This window comes from Drosophila navojoa, chromosome 4 (assembly GCF_054131105.1).
Source record: "Drosophila navojoa isolate 15081-1374.11 chromosome 4, UAZ_NAV_1.0, whole genome shotgun sequence".
In the NCBI taxonomy this organism is placed as follows: domain Eukaryota; kingdom Metazoa; phylum Arthropoda; class Insecta; order Diptera; family Drosophilidae; genus Drosophila; species Drosophila navojoa.
In genome coordinates, this window is record NC_142892.1 from 16,390,521 (window position 1) to 16,411,210 (window position 20,690).

Consider the following 20,690-nt stretch of genomic DNA (forward strand, 5'->3'; position numbering starts at 1 on the left):
TAATCTGGCAACGCTGAAAATACCAAGATTAAAAATAAAAAGCAACGCAGCTGATTTATATATCAAAGCTATAATATTTATAGCCAAATTAAGTAATATAAATAACACAACAATTGGAAACGAAATGCTTACTCGCAATGCTATAAAACTGAATATTAAATAGCTCAATACATATGATGCCGTTTGTGTGGCGCTAATTGAAAATTTAAATATTGGTATAGTCAGCGTGTTAGTATTTTTAACTGCTATATCTATTATATACACGAACTGAATACGTGATTCGGACTTTGGTCACACCACAAGAGATTGGCCGATTTGGGAGGTGTTTTGTGTTTGTGCTAATATAAACCAAAATATAATAAATATGATACATCTGACAGGCCAAAATTATAATGCACGTGATATAATTAAGAACATATTTTCACCATTAATTGGCGTGCTGAGCAGCAACTTGGCCGATGACATATGTCATCGCAATAATTTGTCCTTCGTGGAGCTGCTGCAGCCCTTTGCCAAGCTGCCAAATGATGGTGAGTAAACAAATTAATTTGAACAGCATAAATTGAAGCATGATGGAAGAAATTAGGACGACAACGAAATTAGGAGCATAGTCTAACTGATACCTGAAGTGCAAGTTTCTTAAAAATATAGATCTGCTTCTATTATTCCCTTGTTTGTTAACTCTTGCAGCTCATTTTCGGGATGTATCCGGAACAAGTGTCTCTGTGCGCGGCCTTCGGCTTAACTTCTGTGACGTGGACTGGCGCCCACCGCAAACTGTGCTGGCACGCAAAATGCTTAATGAGTCTGTGACGAATGCGCACAATGAGAAAACAAAAGTTGTTACAATTGGTAAATCGAAGCTGCACACTTCCCTTTTCAACCATTTAGTCACGTTTAAAAATATTTTTGTAGCTGGCATCGATTTGGAAGTGCCCACGGCCGAGCCTTGGTTTGAACAATGGCGTGAAACATTTCTCACCGTACAGTTTCCAGCGGAACACGAGTTCACTCGCCATTTACTGAGCTGTTTGCTCGTATTGTCCAGCGCTGATCCACAGATCGTTGAGACGGCCCAGAAGCTTACACAGCGCGTTCAGCAAATGCAAAACATAACGCCACAGAAGCTGCCCAAATGGTTTCAACCCACGGAAGTGCTCAACAGCTACGTTGTGCTGCACGAGGCAAGCCAAGGAGATTTGTCGAGGGCGCAGCAGGGCTTTGAGCTGCTCAAGTCTACGTTCGGCAATAACAAATGCTTCCTGGTGTCGATCAATTCGATGGAAGGGAACGCTCCTAATGGCATACCGGACTATTGGATCAATTACATCAAACGACAGCCGAAAACCGATCAAATGGCATCAACTGAGCTAAGTGCACCCAAATCTCCGCAAGACGCCGTCTCGGTAATCAGCATGCCTGCCATGCAAATGTCGCAGCTGATCGATAGTCAAGCCGCGCAAGAGAACGACTTGACCATGCTGCATCCGCTTAGCCCCATGCAAGAGAGCGCCACCGAAGCCATCAACTCAAAGTTCAGCATCAGCAGCGAAAGCATCGCTTCGCAGACAATCAATCCGAATGTCTGGGCCAATGAAGTGGATGCAGATGCTCCGCATGGCAGCTGTCTGACCTCACGCGACATTGACAATTTGCGTCACTTTGTGCAGGACTATGCGGTGCGCGCTTTGATACCCTACATAGAGCATCTGGTGGTGATGCTAAGCGAGGGGGTGACCAATAAAAAGGGCGTCAGCAAATCCCTGCTGAGTGCCACCAAACGTTGGTTCGTCACCAGCAAGCCAGGAGCTGGTGCCAACAATCAAAATGCGGTCATGTAGGTCCATCTTGTAAAAGCACGCACAAATATACAGATTATACTAACGAGTATATCTTCCCTTTCCACAGTTACACGAATGAATCGGCGGAACTGCAAACCCGTAAACTGGGCGATCTCTACTTCATGTTTGGCCACTATAATCTGGCCTTTCAGGCCTACCACCAGGCCAAGCGGGACTTCAATGCAGACTCCGCCTGGCAGTATTATGCGGGCGCCTTGGAAATGGCTGCACTCTCCGCCTTCATGCTGGGCACAGCGCACCGCAAGACCTACGACTACATGGAGGACGCCATCGTCAGCTATTTAACTGTGTGCAAGTGAGTAATACAGTTATGCGCTCAGTAACTGAGTCTAAGTCTGCTCTTGATTGTTTTTAGGCTACAGCAATTTGCGACACGCGCCACTCTCTTGAGCATGGAGTGCTTGAAGACGGCACGTCTGTATGGCGAGGTGGCCAAGCAGCTGATACGCATGACCAGCGAGGAGTCCGATCTGCGTTCCGCCTTGCTGCTCGAGCAGGCCGCTTATTGCTTTCTTGTTACACAGCCGCCAATGCATCGCAAGTATGCCTTTCATATTGTTCTGGCTGGCAATCGGTATTCGCGAGCGGGTCAGCGCAAGCACGCGTATCGCTGCTACCGCCAGGCCTACCAGGTGTTCCAGCAGCGCCAATGGAGTCTGGCCGAGGATCACATACAGTACACCGTGGCCAAGCAGGCGTATATGCTGAAACAGCTGGAGGAGTCGAGTCGTTCCTTTGCCCATTTATTACGTCCGGGCAGTTTGCAGAGTGCGCAGCAGCAGAGCAGCTTTCTGAAAGAGTATATTCAAACGCAGAATGTAAGTCGCTCATCAGCATCATTTCACATAATTAATTGCTTGTCTTTGAAGGAGCTGCTCAAGCGTAGTCCGGACCTGGGTCTCTTGCCACACGCTCTGCCACAAGTGGTGCAATCGTCGGTGCGTGTGCTGACGCTTGTGCAGCCGCCTAGCGTTCAGCCACCTCAAGTGCCGGCTAGCAATATAGACATTAACTCAAATATGACTGCCGACGAAACAATTTGGCACAAGATTGAGGAAATGCTAGTCATCACTGCCGCATCCAATAAGCCATTTGTGTTTAAGCCTTCGCGCTATTTGTTCACCAAACAGCAGCCGGCCACAGAATGTCCGCTGGCTGTGCAGGGCGAACCCATCGAGTTGGCTGTGACGTTGTCGAACAGTGTACGCTGTGCTATTACCTTGTCGGACATTGATCTGCTCTGGCGACTGACGTTGGACAACGAGGAGGTGCTCTCCAATCTCTGTGTATATGAACAGTCCTCGGACAGCGCCAGCAAAGCGGCCGTTGGTGCAGCCATCAAGACTAGCTGTCTGTCCGCCTTGGAGCTGGCTGAGCAGGCAAAGCAAATGCTGCACTTTAAGCTCACGCCCAAGCTGACCGGCCGTCTGTCCATACTGGGCGTGGTCTGTCGCGTGGCAGCCAAAGCGGATCCAGCGGCCAGCCTATTGGGTCTGCTACAGTTCGAAACGCAACGCATTAAGCCCGCAATGGCCAAGCAATCTTCTCAGACGTTGATGGACAACAGGCTTAGTATTAAACTAGTGCCGCAGGTGCCAGCATTAAGTGTCAGCTTTAGTCCTGTGCCCAGCGAGCTGCTGGCTGGTGAAATTGTGCCCGTTTCAATCACGCTGCGTAACTTGGGCATAGCACCGATCGAAGAAATCTATTTGGGCTGCGATAATCCGCGTTGCATAGCTCTACTCGAGCAGCAGCATAACGAAATGCCTCTGACCATACTCAGCTGTAAGTGGACGGAGTATACCAATTGAGAGTCTCTAATTTATATCGCTCTTTATGGCAGCCCTGCGCAATGTGTCAAACGATAAACTGGTCAAGGATAAGGAAATACGGCGCCAACGCGTCTTTCGTCTGCTGCATCGCACTGGACAGGCTGCTCTAGAGGCACAACAGGGGCACACAATATCCATGTGGCTTCAGGCACCGCAGACCGCTGGCAACTTTACGCTGCGCCTGCTCTTCTACTATGCACTGCCGGCAGCTGTGAATGCCCACATTAAGTATCGCCTGGTGCGTCACATTTGGCAGGTGCAGGTGCAGAGCTGTCTTCAGGCCGAAGCCACCTGTGTGGTCAGCAATGCTGTTAGCCGCGAACTGGGACTCGATGTGAGCTTGAAGAATGTGAGTGCGGTGCAGTCAACGGAAGTTTATATCAACTCGTTGTCCTTGTACTCCAGGGATTACTCGTTGAAGCCACAAAATTTGTATAGTAAGTGGTCTTGGAATCATAAAGTAATGATAATTAATTCATGATATTGTTTGCAGTCATGAACAATATGGAATTGAGCGCTGGTCAGGCGGGTGCGCAATGTCTCAAGTCAGCCAAATGCTGCAGCTTTCAGTGTCGCCTTCAGGAAAAAGAGGAGGAGCAATTGCCGGATAAGCCAGCGCTTAAAGTCCTATTGCAGAAGCGCTTGTCCCGTTTGGACATTATGCCGGCGCAGCATGCACAGCAGTTGGAGCAGCATGCACCACAGCTGCATGAAGCGCACAGTTTTCTGGTTAACGAGGAAACGAATTACTTTAATACAAACATAGGGACGGAGGAGTTCAATGTCAGCATTGCTAACTATGAACCACATGCCACCGTCGTACTTAGCTGGAGCGCTCTGTTGCAAAAGGACGATGTGCAGCGGTTGGCCAGTGGAATGCACTTTATAAAGCTGTATAATCTCTACGAGACGGGCAGCTGTCCTGGCATTGGTGACACATTGTATAGACGCCGCCTGTCCCTGGGCGAGACACGGCACAAGCGTGAATTCCATATACCTGATGATAGTGGATTAGAAGCGGCCAGCGAACAGTTGGCGGACGATGACATGGCCGACTACTGGGAACGGAATGATCACTATGTCGCGCAGCGCTGTCTGCTCGAGGACGAGACATTTGTGTTGTCAGCCAGAGCTTAAGTTAACTTCTTTACGTTCCACATATTGTGTCTTTTCGCATGTGATTATACAGATCTAGCTAATAAATTGATTGTTAATCTACATGAGTTATACATATACACGTGAATCTTTGAGTTGCTTCCTTCTTTCGATATCTTTTAATATTAATTTATTTGCATAATGTCTTTTATATTTATATATTAAATTAATACTGGAAATGGGGACGGGCACGTAGAAAATAATATGATAGGGGCCGAAGCTGTGTTAATTGTTAGTTTATTAGTTGATTGGTTTAAAAATGAATTAATTATACACGCTAATAAATTGCTTAAACTTGTAACATTAAAGTATTATTAATTGCTTTTTGGTATATGTATGTGTAGGTATGTAAATCATAAGCTGTTGACTAGACACAACGATGCGATTTGCTTCATTAGATGTGGATGTGATGGCAGCGCAACGTAAAGTTCTTTTCTTCTTTTTCTTGTGGCAGGATTTATTGATTACATTATTGGCCTTAAGCACGTTTCTTGCTCATGTAAACGCGTCCACACGTATACAACACATGCGTACAAGCATAAATATTGCCCAGAGCGCTGCCCAGCAGGGCTCCAATCACATTCGGTATGGGATAGGCCTGCCAGTCACGTCCCCAGTCCAGCGGAGCCACCACACTGCCAGCCCAGGCGCCCAGAATGCCGCCGAGTGCATTGTACTTGAATAAATGCAGCGCAGTGTCCTCGCACTTGGTTATGAAGTCTGGTTTCTCACAGAAGCACACTTGCAAAGCGCCACCTCCGCCGAGGAGGAAAACAGTCGGTGAAACTGTGAGCAGAGTCATTAGCAGCGACAACACGAACGTCTGCTCATAGTTCGCCAACACAGGTGCACCAAGAATGATGCAAATAAATGCGTAGAGCAGTGTGCATAGAAATTGCAATGTGAGACCACCGAGCAATTCGCGTGGCGTGAAGTATGCAGCCTTTTTCTGTCGTTGTTTGGCAGTCAGCACACCATCCTCAATGCGCCCAAAGAACCGGGCCAGTATTACTTTAAGCAGTTCACCAATAAACACAATCGGAACAATCAAGGAATCCCAAAAGCTTCCGAGATGAGCCCAATTCCGGCGATATTGCATGTAGGTCATGCATATCAATATGGTCGCCAGACTGATCGACACATGGAAGAGCTGGTGTTTGGTTTTTTGCTGATCGAAACGCGATACCATTTTGTCGTCAGAATATGGAAAAATTGCACTATTTTTCTATTTACTTTCGATTTTGCTATGGATGTGTTGTTGTTGGCGACACCTCGACAATTCGATAGCTCATAGAGATGTGTAAAATAAATCAAATATCGATGGATGATAACGTTTGCTATCAGTGGGAACATTTATGAGTGATCCCAATTTAATTTAAATGTTGCGTATCTTATGAAAAAAATGTAAATCTGCATTTGATCTATATTGCTTAACATAATGAGACTATTAAAATAGCCTAGAGCTATTACAAGATATCAGTTTAAATAAAGTACCCATTACCATAATAACGTAAAGACGTATTGATAATTACCGTATTTCGATATAACTATCGATTGTTACGCAGCAGAATCGTCGCGCGGTGCTGTCATTTCATCAGCGCTATCACATAATCATTTCACACTTTAATTCTTTGCGGCTTTGGCTCCAGTTTTTTTAAATAAATTGCTGTTTGTTTGTGTACAGAAATAATTGGAAAATGCTCTCGCGTGCTGTACGTGTTCGCGCCGCGCTCCGAGGCCTATCCACTGTAGCTGCCTGCGCTCGCCATCGTCATACACAAAATTGCATGGTGGAATATTTTAAAGAAGTCAGGTTGCTGCGATACAATGGTGCAGTCTCTATGATGCAAACACAGCGCTTCTTCAGCCGCAAGCGCAACGATAACGAGGATGACTTGATGGCCGAGGGTGAGCCTGAGCTGCTGGCCGATCATCGTGACTCGCAACAACTGCCGGCGACCGTTGCCGTGCCCGATGTATGGCCCCACGTGCCGATGTTAGCGATGCGACGAAATCCACTGTTCCCACGGTTCATGAAGATAGTCGAGGTTGATTGCTTATCTAGAACTTTCTTTTATCAATGCGTTCACGTGTTAATTTTTACTTAGGTCTCGAATCCAATTATCATGGATCTTTTGAGACGCAAGGTGAAGCTCAACCAGCCTTATGTGGGCGTGTTTCTTAAGAAAACCGATGGGGAAGAGGAGCTCATACATAACCTAGACGACGTTTATTCGGTGGGTACCTTTGCTCAGATCCAGGAGCTGCAGGATCTGGGAGATAAGCTGCGAATGGTCGTTGTAGCTCACAGACGTATCAAAATAACAGGGCAAGTTGTGGACGATGCACCATTAAAATCAGGTAGGTACCACACTTATTGACACTAGCCAGATATTGTGACAATCGCGTCGTCTCTTAACTCCCAGTGAAAATGACAACTTTGCATTATCCACTCTTTAATATAAAATTACGCATCCCAGCTGAAGATCAATCAACTGATGGCACTAATGTAACTGGCAAGTCGAATAATCGGGGCGTACGCAAGACTCGAGGACGTGCTCCACGTCGACAAACACAAAAATTAAACGAGGCGGCCAGCGCTGAGGAGATGGCCCAGCGTCAAACGCTGGAGCCACCGTTGCCCAGTGGACGTGTCGAGCAAACGACAGCAGCGACAGCAAAAAATAATGTGGAAGATGTGAAATCATCTACGGCAGACACGACAGATAACAGCACCGAAACAGGCGGCCCAACCACGCCACCCGTTCTCATTGTAGAAGTGGAGAACATTAAGCAGCCGGTGTATAAGCAAACGGAAGAGGTCAAGGCTCTAACACAGGAGATTATAAAAACCTTGCGCGATATTATTACCATGAACCCATTGTACAGGTATGTGGAAATGTTTCGATAAAAAAAATCTGATATATTTGTCGTATTTCCAAACAATACACAAAAAACGGCTTCTAGATAATTTTTAGGCGTTACATAATGCCATTTATGGTAAACAATTTAGTTTTTTCTTATACAATTAATATATATATATATATATATACACAATATACCTATTTATGTATATATATTTATAAAGTTCTTTGCATGCATTTTGCACTAGAAGCATGATACAAATACGTTTACCTAATTTTACGTATTTACCTATTACAGAGAAAGCTTGCAGCAAATGCTGCATCAGAATCAGCGAGTGGTTGATAATCCCATCTATTTGTGTGACTTGGGCGCCTCCTTGTCCGCTGGTGAGCCAAGCGAACTGCAAAAGATTCTGGAGGAAACTGATGTAAGCTTTTAACTAGACTCATATTATGTAATATAGGGTGCAATTTTAATAACTTTTCTCATTTAGATACCTCAACGTCTTCTGCTGGCATTGGCGCTGCTTAAAAAGGAATTGGAACTGTCGCGCTTGCAGCAAAAGATTGGACGAGAAGTGGAGGAGAAAGTGAAGCAGCAGCATCGCAAGTACATACTCCAGGAGCAGCTGAAGGTGATCAAGAAGGAGCTGGGCATTGAAAAAGATGATAAGGATGCCATTGGCGAAAAGTATCGCGAAAAACTCAAGGACAAAACTGTTCCAGAGAGCATCAAAACTGTTATTGACGAAGAGCTCACGAAGTTAAACTTCTTGGAGAGTCACAGCTCAGAGTTTAAGTGAGTCCTTTCTTCTCTTTCTGAAGATCTGGGTTATAATATATGTATTTTTGTAGTGTTACTCGCAACTATCTGGACTGGCTTACCTCTTTGCCTTGGGGCGTCATTAGTCCCGAAAACCTGTGCCTTGACAAAGCCACTGAAATTTTAAACAACGATCACTACGGCATGGACGACATTAAGAAGAGAATATTGGAATTTATTGCTGTTAGTTCATTGAAGGGCACGACGCAGGGTAAAATCTTGTGCTTCCATGGACCGCCAGGCGTTGGTAAAACGAGCATTGCAAAGTCCATAGCGCGCGCCCTGAATCGCGAGTATTTCCGCTTCAGTGTTGGCGGAATGACAGATGTGGCAGAGATTAAGGGTCATCGTCGCACCTATGTGGGCGCCATGCCTGGCAAGCTAATACAGTGCCTTAAGAAGACCAAGACGGAGAATCCGCTGGTTCTTATCGACGAAGTGGACAAGATTGGCAAGTGAGTAGACGAACAATGATTAATGTTGAAAGTTATTGATTAATTGGCGTATTTGTGTTGCATTCAATAGGGGCTATCAGGGTGATCCAAGCTCGGCCCTACTGGAGCTGCTGGATCCCGAACAAAATGCAAATTTCCTTGACCATTATCTGGATGTACCCGTGGATCTGTCACGTGTGCTTTTCATCTGCACGGCAAATGTGGTTGATACCATACCAGAGCCGCTGCGCGATCGCATGGAGCTCATCGAAATGTCCGGCTATGTGGCCGAAGAGAAGGTGGCTATTGCCCGTCAATACCTGATACCGCAGGCAATGAAAGACTGTGGTCTAACGGAGAAGCAGATCAACATTACGGAGGATGCGTTGAACATGCTTATACGCAGTTATTGCCGAGAGTCGGGTGTGCGTAATCTGCAGAAGCAGATCGAGAAGGTCATTCGCAAAGTGGCCTTCCGCCTGGTCAAGAAAGAGGGCGAGGAATTCCCTGTGAATGCCGACAACTTGACAACGTTCCTGGGCAAACAGGTTTTCAGTTCCGATCGTATGTACAACGTAACGCCCGCTGGTGTTGTAATGGGCTTGGCCTGGACCGCAATGGGCGGCTCTTCGTTATATATTGAGACTTCCAGGCGTCACATACGCGCCGAGAAGCCCGAATCCACTGCTGGAGTGTTACATTTAACTGGTAACTTGGGCGATGTAATGAAGGAATCCGCACAAATTGCTCTAACCGTGGCTCGAAACTTTTTGTACACGTATGATCCAAAAAACAAGTTCCTGGAGCAAGAGTATGTATTGTTTTTCATTTATTTAATACGGCTGACTTAACTGAAATATTTCTCGATTGACAGACACATTCACCTGCATGTGCCTGAAGGTTCGACGCCCAAAGATGGACCCAGCGCTGGTGTTACTATAATCACGGCTTTGGTTTCGCTTGCTACCGGAAAGCCAGTGCGTCCAGATGTGGCTATGACGGGTGAGGTTTCGCTGAAGGGCAAAGTTTTGACTGTGGGAGGTATCAAGGAAAAGACCATTGCGGTAAGTTCAATGACACCAAACCTAGACACATGTTGCAGCTAATATTCTGTTTTATAGGCCCGTCGCAGCGGCGTCACCTGTTTAATTTTACCTGCTGACAATAAGAAGGACTTTGAGGAGCTGCCCAGCTTCATAACCGACGGCTTGGAAGTGCACTTTGCCAGCGAATACGAGGATGTCTATAAGATTGCTTTCTCTGACCCGGACTTTACCGCAACGAAAAACGAAACAAGCAGCACAACTGAGGCGATGCGCGTTAAGATACCAACCGCTGCCACAGCCGCTGCAAAGCCGACCATCTCCTGAGTCGTATTCACTAAGTTAGGCTAAGCGTTGGGTTGGGCCTGGGGGACAAACACCACACACACTGAGTTCATTTATATATATACATACTAGCTAGATATGACGTATGTTAACAAGTTGATTATTGTCTACATAGGTATATATATATTTAGAGAAAAGCATTTGTTAATCCTATGCCAAATTAAATTGAATGTAAATGTCATCAGTTGCTCGTCATTTTATATGTCCGCATTGGATATGATCCATTCCAGGTAGCGATCGACGCGCGTGTAGATGCCTGGACGCTTTGGTTGGCCGCAGCCCAGACCCCAGGAGACAATGCCAACGGTGACCCAGCGCCGATTGGGCAACTGGATGAGCAGCGGACCACCGCTATCGCCCTGACAGCTATCCTGGCCGCCCTCCGGCAAGCCAGCGCAAAAGGCCGTATCCGGCACGTGATCCACAATGGCAGCCTGGCAGTCTGATTGCTTCCAAATGGGCAAGGTAGTCTGCAAAGGGCAAACATGGTTGATTATATTGAGTGGAAGAGTTAAGTGATCCAGGACAGCCTCACCTCCATTAGAATCTTGGAGTGTGGTCCACTGAATTTGAGCGTGCCCCAGCCTAGGACAATGACATTGCGTCCGGTCCAATCCTCGTTCAGTGGCGGCATACAAACTGGCCAAATGTATGTATTGAACAGCGTCGGCCGGTCGATGCGTATGAGGGCGATGTCATTCTCGTAGGTTATCGGATTGTAGTCCACATGGAGCACCATGTTGCCAATGCGGAAGTCACGCGCCCGCGTCTCATTCATTTGCTAAGGATTTGTTTAAGTAAATTAGAGCTATCCATCCCAGATCCCCAACTGATCTGATGCTAGTTACATACATGCGTATTGTACTCGCCCAGACGCACAAATATCTCCTCCTTGGGGTGCTTGTAGAGGCAATGGGCCGCAGTGAGCACATGGCGATCTGTGATCACCACACCGCCGCACCAGACATAGGGATGGCCCTGCCGCAGCAGTGCCGCCATCCAGGGCCACTCGTCGGGCTCGGCCGGACGACCGCCCGTTATCCTTGGGAACTGACGTGTTGTAATGCCGCATCCGCGCTGCTCGGGTCGATTGACAATGCGTGGTGCATCGTCGTCTGAGCCGCCGACAATCTGTGGACTAAAACGTGATGGGATCGCCTGATCTGTGCAGCAAATGCCAATGGAACTGTAAGGAGAAGAATAAGTATTGGAAAATTGAGTTGATTTTGTTGCGGTTAGCCGCTTACGATTTCTCAATGATGCACAGCTGGGAGACCAAGCGCCAGACATCATCCTTCAGCTCCGGCATGCGGCAGTAAATTATGTGGCGACAGCGTCCGGCATCGCCCAGCGATGTGCGACACGGACCATAGTCTTTGTTTTCCTGTGTGAAGAGAGGATTTTTTTAATATATATCAAATTAATTATTATAGCTAAAGAGGAGTCTTAATGTTGAATTATGTATATTCGCTATGAGAACATCAAATGAGTAAGTATTTTGTTTTGTATGAGTGTATGCATAAGGCAACTGCAGACATGTTCGTTACTCTTGATTCCAGATCTGCATCAAGAGCTCCCTAATTTGAGTCATCCTCTTCTGTTCTTCTGGTAATGTCTACTACTCCTATTTTTTCTATACACATTTCTTCTCCTCTCACACTCTCATTATTCAATGTTCAAGACCCAATAAACTCAAGACTCAACCCCTGGAACTCTCTCCCAACAGCAAACAGACTCAAGAGATGAAACTTTCTTTGGAACGACTCTCCTCAGCTATAAAAGTGCGAGCCTGTTGCTGCACAGCTTCAGTCGTATTCCTGATCTGCTGCTGGGCGGTCATAGTGGGGTGCAGTGCTGAGTTTTTTTTTTTTTATATTATATATTGTTAAACATATTAAATATTTTGTAATTGCCCTAATATTAATAATAGTTATAAATGTTTTGTTTTATGAATAATAAAGTATAAGCAAAAAAGAATGGACAATAATAATAGATACATTTTAGCTATCATAGTTAAAATGATGTTTTATGTTTAATAATAATGATATTTAAATTAATTAATATTTAAATGATGATGTTCTCAATGATTATGTTAATTTATTAAGTTGATTAAATGACAATGTTAATTATTAGGGTGAATGCTCTTTATGATAATGATAAGATAATAAATATAAATTCAGGAGCAAAATATCATTAATGATAATGATATTTGATAAGTAAAGTTGTGATGATAATGATCTTACACATATAATGATGATTTCATATGCATTTGATAGTAGGATTATTATCATATTTATATAATATTTACTCATGTTTATGAGCCACTAAAATAATTCTGCTTGCTTTATCAGTATTTAATTACATTAAACCAATATTACCAAGCAGCTTAGTTACGGGTGATTAGCTAATACGCTGATCCGGCTTAGAGCCCGTGTTGAGCTGTGGAGAAGATTCTCAAGTCACTCACCAGTAGAGGGGAAGCCCCTTCAGCCTGTCTCTTGCTCAAACGATGACGTGCTAGAAAATTACTGATGCCGGCATTGTCATTATCATCATCATTAGCCCGCTCAGCGCTGGCATTACTGCGGACATACTGCCTATTCTCAGCAGCGCCCCAGACGAACTCATCGTTGTCTTCCAAATCCATCAGATCTGTGGCATAAAGGATTTGCACTTAGCATTGACGAAGTTGATCGATCGATCCCAGTGCTCTACCCACCTATATAGTCCGCAGAGTAACTTTTGGCCAGCGCCTGGCTGCAGCTACAGCTGAGCAGCGCTACGAAAATCAGTTGTAAGCACTTCATCTTTGCCTTGAGAACTGAATGCGAAAACTAAACATGTTTCTCACAACTGCAAAATGGGAATTAAAATTTTATCGCGTGCCGCTTCCGTTGCGAGCAATCGAGCTTTTGTGAGCTCAATGAAGCTGATGTGCCTCTCTCTCTCTCTCTCTCTCTCTCCTTGTTGCTCTTTATGTCTCTCTCTTTCCCAGTTTTTATTACAATGGTTTACCTTGCAGTTGAACCTGTTGACACTTTTAGATTGTTTCCTTATATAATATATCCAAGTCGCGTACCTTAAAGTTTGCCAACTCAGAAGAGCTGAAGCTCTGGAGAGCGTGCCACGAATACTTCTTTATATATATAATATTATATAGGAATTTTAGATTATATAAAGACTTTATCAGCTGCACTTGGGCATGCCGGTCCCTTATAAATAAGCCTCTGCTTGTAAGCCTCTAGGCTAGACCTAGTTTCAAATGCATGTTTGTCGAGCTACCCATATTAGAAGAAGATAATCCGTAACCGAAAATAGTATTCCAGCTGACATTGTTTTTTTTTTTTTTTTTTTTTTTTTTTGTCCATTTAGCGAGTGTGTCTACGTGCCGTGCATTGCAAATGATGCGGTTGGGCGGGTTTTAATTCCATAGAAGTCGGCTCGATTGTTACCAAAGTTAATATATAAATATATTATATAAATAGCCAGCTAGCCAATTCTACATCAATCTATAATTGCCTTATATGCTAGTTGCTCATCAAATAATAGATAAATTATTCAAACCGGAATGAACGGGACAAATGTCGTGAAGAAGACGCGACGAAGCATAGCTAAGATTAATTGCATTAGCTAGTAAATGCTCTGAAACTTGGCTTAATAATTAATATAAATTATTGAAATTTTTTGTTATTTAGATTATCACAGAAACGAAAATCTTCAATTCAGGAAGAATTAAATTGCTAACTTTGTTTAAAATCAGACAAGCCAAGGAATTAAAAAAGGGGCTTTAAAAAGTTTAAATTTCATTGGAGGAGCAGAAAGAACACCTTTCAAACATTGTTACAATTTATTGCTGATATTTTTGTTAACTAAATACAACAGTATTTATTTATTTATTACATGTTACACATATATTTATATATATTTTTCTTTTTCTCTTTAAGCAACGCACAAAAACTTAGACTTAAAGAAATATTTCAACTTTGTTTTTATTGCAGGCTTAGCAAAAAACGATAAAAACAGAAAATCGAAATTCCTACAGGCTTTTAGTGTTACAGATCTTATATAAAAATCATTTTATCAAGATTCTTAGTTTTTTATTTTCTTAGATTTTGATTGTTTTGTTTTTCCTTTTTTTTTTTGTAGATTTGGGTTTATAAAGTTGGCTCCAAAAGGGGTTCTCACAAAAATACAATGAATATAGAGAGCGTGTCGTGTGGAAACCGATGTAGAAAGTTGTTCCGGTATTGCGATGTAAATAACTAAATATATAATCTATAAGTTTCATATAAGTACATATATATATGTTGTATATATGTCTATAAAATCAGTACACATTTATTTGCTTGTATATGTTTATCGAAACACTCACTACTAATACAAACACACACGCAAACATACACACACACACACACACACAGGCAGACACACGCAGCTAAATAGATATAGACAACTACAATATATGTATTAGGGTCGATCGATATCCAATTGATATTAAGATATATGTATACGTGTGTGTGTATATACATATATATATATTTATATGTATGGTTTTTTGTAAAGTTATAATTAGGTGGAGATTTTGAAAGGCCTGTTATTGTGTGCTCGACTCAGTTATAAGGTGTTCTTGATGGAGTACCCTACATGGATTGTGTATAGTTAAGAGGGCTGTATGCGAAATGAGATCTCTTGACTAAGTTACATTCATGAATGATTTATTTTCCTTCATATTAGGTTTCTTTTCTTTTCTAACCTAAAAGTTGCTTTTGTGCCGTTTTCTTTTTGCACTCGAGTCAATATTTTGTTAAATCTGGATCACATTTAGGTTAACGAAATCATATTATATACTATTATAAATTTAAGTTTAGCTTCTTTTTTTAAAGCATTTGTGCCATTTCCGAACTTGAAGGGGAAGACTTAAAATTGTGCATTCTACGATTTTGTGTTGAGCAAGGGCAAAGAAGTTTTTTTTTTTTCCTTTAAAATAATATTTGAATCGAAGTGTTAATAGATCTTGCTATTTTTAGCTAGTAGTAATTGCTCGATTTTTAATAGTTTCACTGCTGGCAGAACTGAAATGGTTGCTGAAGCTTTGTTTAACAATAAAAAAGAATACAAAAATATTTTAATTGAAGTATTTGATTTTAAGTGTGACCGTATTTCGTTACTGTTTATCTAACAGTCGTAGCTCTTTCTTTTAATGATCAAATAATATAATAATTTAAGTACGATCGCATTTAGTTATTTAGTTTCTAACAGTAATTGCTCGTTCTTCACTTGTTTGGGGAATTTTGCTGTTACTAAAGTTAATTTTGTTTTTTTTTTCTTATATAGGACCATATATCGCCTTTATATCTAACAGTAATTGCTCGATTTACTATTTTGTTTTTGAGTGTAGCTTGCATTGAGCTTTTAAGTAGTTTCTGCTGGCAGCACTGAAATATTATAAGTGTGACCGTATTTCATTCCTTTTAATTAATAATTGCACAATTTTCAATCATTGTCAAGTTGTTTTCCTCTTTGGTCTTTAGTTTTGATTGGATTCCATTGGGTGGGGACCTTTGATTTGCCATGATTATAGTAAGACTGGGGCCTTACTCAACTAGTCGAGCGCCCGCCTCGACATCCTCGGCCATGGTGACGCCCTTGGATTTCTTCTTGCCCTCCGCCGCGGGCTTCTTCTTGCTGAGCATCAGGGTCTCCGGCTCGTCTGCGGACTGCTGCCGCTTGCCACCAGTTGGGGCACTGGCTGCTCCGCCTCCTCCACTGCTGCTGCGCAGCTTGAAGCGCGTTGTGGCCGCGGCGGCATTGTTGTTGGCGCAATTGCAGATGGCATCAAAGATGCGCACCACAAAGCCGCGAGCCCGATTCACCACTTTGCCGTTCTTAAAATCTGGTATGGCGAAACCTAGACAGATTAGTGCCAAGGCGAACAGGTCGAAAAAAAAACCAAAAAAACAAATTAAAGGGTTCGGTGAGAGGCTGGCGAGAAAAGTGCAACGGAAACAAACACACATTCACATGCCAATGACATAAACAAAAATCGTACACAAAGGCAAATAATTAGACTTGGACGCGTGTCGCTTTTTTAATTACTCCCTGTCACTGCGACTTGACACGCCCCCGCGGCTAGCTTATAAAGCGTCGCGTGCCCTGCATCTGCCACACAATTGCGTCTTATCATGGGTACGACTCGCTCGACCAGCTGCTGGCACAGATCCTGGCAGCTGCTGCTCAGCCTGCTCCTGCTGTCGCCCAGGCTCTGCGACGCCGTCACTACGCAACAGTTTCTCCAATCCCTGGACATGATGCGCAACGGCTGCATGGGCAAGTTCAAGGTGCCGCTGGAAACCCTGGATCGCATACGAGACGGCGATTTTAGCTTCGAGCCCTCACAGGACTTGCTGGTGTGTAACGGGCATAACTCTCTACTCTTCGAGTGCTCCCTTCTATCCCTTTTTGCAGTGCTATATGAAATGCGTTGCTCAGCTGGCCGGCATTTTGACCAAAAAGGGCGACTTCAGCGTGAACAAGGCCATGGCCCAGATGCCCATCATTTTGCCCGTCGAGCTACAGGATCCAGCCCAAAAGGCGCTCAACCATTGCAAAGATGAACGTGAGTAGAATGGGTGCTCAAAGAACTATATTATTGCCACTTCGTTTTCTTTCTTATATCTCACTCTTGTATACCCTATTTACAAAATGATTGCCTAAACTTAAGGCTGTCTCAGAAATCATAAGACAAATCATATACATCAAATGTTTAGCTAACAAAAGCTTTCAGTTATAGATCTCTTCAAATTCACAAAGCATGAACTGCGCTCAGCCACTGCTGGGTTAGTTAACTCCCAGATAAAGCCCATTAAATAATGCATTTCCTATCAATATTCTTACAGCGAAAGCTCACAAGGACCAGTGCGCCCAGGTCTACTACATAAGCAAATGCATTGCGGACTACGATCGTCCAAACTTTAAGTTTCCATAGCAACAGAAAAAGTAACAAAATAGAGAATAAAGTTAACTAGAAACAAATCCCTTTAGGGTGCGCTTCTACTTACTCGGTCGCTTCTCCTTGCCCTGTGGAAGAAACATAAATGTATGCGTGTGTGTGTGTGTATGTGTATTTCAGTACAAAACTTTCTATAGTCAAGCGGATGATAAATGATTGGCCAACCTGTTGCAATTTCTGTGATTCGAGCGCACGTCTATTGGCCTCCGCTTCGGCACGCTGGGCCACCTCATCGATGAACTCGTGCAGCATTGCCATATTATTGGGATTCTGTTTGAAGTGCTCGATGCGCGCCTCCAGAGATTGCTCTTCAATGTTGTCCACGCTGTCCGGCGAGGCGGGCTCTGGATCCGCGAATCTTGCATGCATTTTTTAACACTCTTTTTTTTTTTTTGCTCACAATTTACTGTTTCGAAAGAATCTTTGTGAAAAAATTCACAAACTGCCTGGGTCGAGCTTTCGCCTTTGTCTAACACACACGCGAACTGAATTGGTATGTACAAGGAGTTTGGCTTTGTTCTCTGTGTGCTTTGGTTAAAAATCAATAGCTGGCTAGCTCTGTGGCGCCCGCACATGCGTGTTGCGTGCGTGCCATTGGCGTAGGTTCCGTGGGGGCTGGGGCAGCTGGCAGCTGCTGCAATTGTAAATGATTGTCTGAGGGGTTGGCTTGCTGGTCAATGCCTGTGTTTATTAACTAACTTCAGTTCTTAAATAACTAAACGACGTGTGGCTGTGAGGAATAAGGCTACTCCAGATGCGATAAATCATCCAGTTCGGGCGGTGCGCGCACTATTTCCGTTTCAATGATCAACGAATTGTCATCCACGATGCTCTGAAATGCGCATAAACAGCATTATTAGAGTGGATCACTTTTAGGGAGTTGGCAGGTACCCAGGACTGCTACACACATTATCATTACTGCTGCGCGCTGTTAGCAAACTATTTGCACCACCGCCGGTTCCGCCGACATTGGCTCCACCGCTGTTGCTACCTCCAACGCCTGTCGACTGTCCAGCGCCTGTCGACGATGAATTCGAATTGGAGGCATTGGCGCCGTTCGCCGAGGACGATGACAGCACCACACCGTGCGGTGAGCTGCCACGACGCACCAACTTCGCCTGCGACTGCTGCGGCGAATTCTGGGTGACAATCACAAACTTCTGCGCCGGCTGATTGGCTTGAATGGCGCGTATTTGCGGTAGGGCGGTTACCACGGGACTGCTAAAGAAATGAGAGAGGAGAACAACTTGTTAAATACTTCAAGCAATTTAAATAGTCACAATTCGTCTACAATCGAAGGCACAAGCATTGAGACTATCCTTGGGTTAAAGCATGCCAAAGGCAATCGATTGAGCTTAGTTTAAATATTATAAATATTTAAAGTTGTCCTCAATTGATGAAGGCTTGCCTTTTCACCCCCTCATTAACTAAATATCTTACCCTTGTCTCTGAGAATTCGGCATAGAGACGCGTCCAATGGCTGTCGCGGTTTGGGCAGCGCTTGTTATGGGCGCCGTATTGATGCTGCTGGAGGCTAGCACTACGGCGCTACTGGCTGGTGCATTGCGCACTTTGACCACAGCTTGGCACAGCGAAGGACCCAAAAAACCATAGTCCATTTTGTACTCCTCAGCAATGTCCGGTGGGTTACGCATTTGCTTCAAGATGGGCGGGCAACATTTCTGAAGCATGGCTCGTATGTGACCAGCGGCTGTTTTATCCGTATTGCTCATTGAGGTGCCTAGCAGATGTGGCTCGATGCGTTCCGAGATGAATTTCAAGCGTGGTATGATAAACACTTTGATCACCTCGCCACCCAGCTCCGAGAGACCCGCAATGGAGCCATAGAGCGATGACAAATGCGTTTTATCATTCTGCAGAGCTTTGCTAAAGATGCTGTAAGAGCAGAAAAGCAGAGCTTGAATTATATATATATATATAAATGGATATTGTATTCCATGCACTCACCGTGTGACACGAGTTTGCAGATTATTTGTGAGCGTGTTGAAGGTTTTGCAGATCTGCGCCATGAGACGGGAGGCAAAGTCACGCAAGGCCCAATGATTGTCGAGCTCTGGACGCATGCACAGCTGCTTGGACACAATGCAGGTCATAACAGATGGTATCAGCTCGTGCAGCTAAAAAGAGGGAAAAGTTAATATTCAATAAGTGAAAGGCAACTTGCAGCATTGACTTACATATTTCTCCAGGAAGAGCGATGGATTATCCAGCAGAGCGCGCACCATGCGCATCAAATAAATCAAAAGTGCTAAATTATTCTGAACAACATTAACTTTAACGCCCTCGGCAATGAAGGTGCACATGCGGGGCAGCATTTCATGAAGACCTGGATCAGAGCCGAGCGACTGCAGCGCCTCGGCACGACGAGGCTCATCCGATCCGACACAGGCTTCGGTGATCTCTTTGTAGTACAGCTGCTGTTCCACTGACAGCTCATGCGTGGCCAACTGTTTGACATGTATGGTTTCCACGTTCTTAAGCTTGTGTATTTTGCCAGTGGTTGGCTTTGCAGCGGCATCTTTGTTCAGGCCTTGGTCTAGTTTGATGACAGGATTGACAGAGTCCACGAGCTGCGAGTCTTTGGAGAGGGGTGGTGGATTTTCCGGCACGGTGGGTTGTATTCCCTCCACAACGAACCAATGGGAGCGCAACGTCAGATCAAGTGGTATTTTGATTGAGCTATTTGCAGTGATCTCGTTTAAGTCAATCTCTTTATCCTCTGTAAAATGTAGTTCGCGACCGCCGCCGGACGCAAATCGGAAAGGTATAAAATCCTTGGTCATGAACCCATATTGCGGCTCAATATTGCGCACCTTCAGCGACATATCAATGTCTTTGACTGATAGCTTTTGCCGCTTGGCATGGTGCATGAATTTGGCGGCATCCTGTACAATCCGCTTCAGCTTAATGGAAACATCTTCAGCTAGCTCTTTGGCGGCGTCATCGGATAGGGAACCCACACCGATGCTTTCAGCAATTACTTTCATTGATTCAGCTGATATGCTGGAGCCATACAGCATACTGCTGGCAGGGCTACTACTTTTTAACAGTTTATTACTCATTTTTATAAATAAACAATTTTTTTCACCCTACTACGACATACAATGCCGTCCACTTACGATGGGTAGAGGTGGGACACTAATGGTGCTCGATTACTCATTAGCTGCAAGCAGTGCTATCGTACTAAAACCTAGTTCGATAACATTTAGAACAGAAACTCGTTTTCAAATTGAAAAATTACACAACATAAACAAAGGGAAAATATTCAAATGAGATTAAATATGAATACTTGGTTTTATTAT

General features: G+C 44.1%; 7 protein-coding genes across 10 annotated transcripts; 3 read left to right on the forward strand and 4 right to left on the reverse strand.

Moving 5' to 3' along the window:
• The first annotated feature begins 269 nt into the window (after positions 1-269).
• Positions 270-4,929, forward strand: l(3)76BDm (trafficking protein particle complex subunit 8 homolog l(3)76BDm). Its single transcript, XM_018100361.3, has 8 exons — positions 270-530; positions 691-852; positions 916-1,837; positions 1,909-2,157; positions 2,218-2,680; positions 2,732-3,647; positions 3,706-4,131; positions 4,188-4,929. Exons 1-8 carry the CDS (start codon positions 365-367, stop codon positions 4,829-4,831), a joined length of 3,948 nt encoding a protein of 1,315 aa, XP_017955850.1. The 5' UTR covers positions 270-364; the 3' UTR covers positions 4,832-4,929.
• A 141-nt stretch (positions 4,930-5,070) lies between these two features.
• On the reverse strand, positions 5,071-6,162 carry PIG-F (phosphatidylinositol glycan anchor biosynthesis class F). Its single transcript, XM_018100395.3, has one exon. It carries the CDS (start codon positions 6,036-6,038, stop codon positions 5,328-5,330), a length of 711 nt encoding a protein of 236 aa, XP_017955884.1. The 5' UTR covers positions 6,039-6,162; the 3' UTR covers positions 5,071-5,327.
• A 240-nt stretch (positions 6,163-6,402) lies between these two features.
• On the forward strand, positions 6,403-10,539 carry Lon (lon protease homolog, mitochondrial). 2 transcript variants are annotated; one of them, XM_018100362.3, is made up of 9 exons: positions 6,403-6,897; positions 6,958-7,210; positions 7,276-7,738; positions 8,012-8,141; positions 8,208-8,512; positions 8,569-8,991; positions 9,062-9,781; positions 9,845-10,034; positions 10,092-10,539. In XM_018100362.3, the coding sequence occupies exons 1-9, from the start codon at positions 6,547-6,549 to the stop codon at positions 10,338-10,340; spliced, it is 3,084 nt and encodes a 1,027-aa protein (XP_017955851.1). In that variant the 5' UTR covers positions 6,403-6,546; the 3' UTR covers positions 10,341-10,539. The 2 variants fall into 2 exon arrangements, with proteins under 2 accessions (XP_017955851.1, XP_017955852.1); XM_018100363.3 differs by having other exon boundaries at positions 6,404-6,897; positions 7,330-7,738.
• Positions 10,459-13,858, reverse strand: LOC108650999 (venom protease). Its single transcript, XM_018100388.3, has 6 exons — positions 13,078-13,858; positions 12,826-13,010; positions 11,606-11,742; positions 11,211-11,544; positions 10,894-11,139; positions 10,459-10,828 (listed from the first exon to the last, which is right to left on the reverse strand). The coding sequence occupies exons 1-6, from the start codon at positions 13,163-13,165 to the stop codon at positions 10,556-10,558; spliced, it is 1,263 nt and encodes a 420-aa protein (XP_017955877.1). The 5' UTR covers positions 13,166-13,858; the 3' UTR covers positions 10,459-10,555.
• Positions 13,859-14,594: 736 nt separating this feature from the next.
• Positions 14,595-17,890, reverse strand: LOC108651387 (uncharacterized). 2 transcript variants are annotated; one of them, XM_018101022.3, is made up of 3 exons: positions 17,533-17,890; positions 17,417-17,435; positions 14,595-16,251 (listed from the first exon to the last, which is right to left on the reverse strand). In XM_018101022.3, exons 1-3 carry the CDS (start codon positions 17,734-17,736, stop codon positions 15,953-15,955), a joined length of 522 nt encoding a protein of 173 aa, XP_017956511.1. In that variant the 5' UTR covers positions 17,737-17,890; the 3' UTR covers positions 14,595-15,952. The 2 variants fall into 2 exon arrangements, with proteins under 2 accessions (XP_017956511.1, XP_017956510.1); XM_018101021.3 differs by having other exon boundaries at positions 14,595-16,266.
• Positions 16,317-18,605, forward strand: lush (general odorant-binding protein lush). The gene is made up of 3 exons (XM_018101024.3): positions 16,317-16,765; positions 16,824-16,974; positions 17,255-18,605. The coding sequence occupies exons 1-3, from the start codon at positions 16,541-16,543 to the stop codon at positions 17,341-17,343; spliced, it is 465 nt and encodes a 154-aa protein (XP_017956513.1). The 5' UTR covers positions 16,317-16,540; the 3' UTR covers positions 17,344-18,605.
• Positions 18,030-20,544, reverse strand: Taf6 (TBP-associated factor 6). 2 transcript variants are annotated; one of them, XM_089259574.1, is made up of 5 exons: positions 19,566-20,544; positions 19,336-19,505; positions 18,808-19,263; positions 18,276-18,585; positions 18,030-18,199 (listed from the first exon to the last, which is right to left on the reverse strand). In XM_089259574.1, exons 1-5 carry the CDS (start codon positions 20,448-20,450, stop codon positions 18,113-18,115), a joined length of 1,908 nt encoding a protein of 635 aa, XP_089115700.1. In that variant the 5' UTR covers positions 20,451-20,544; the 3' UTR covers positions 18,030-18,112. The 2 variants fall into 2 exon arrangements, with proteins under 2 accessions (XP_089115700.1, XP_017956498.1); XM_018101009.3 differs by having other exon boundaries at positions 18,276-18,588; positions 19,566-20,543.
• Positions 20,545-20,690: the final 146 nt, after the last annotated feature.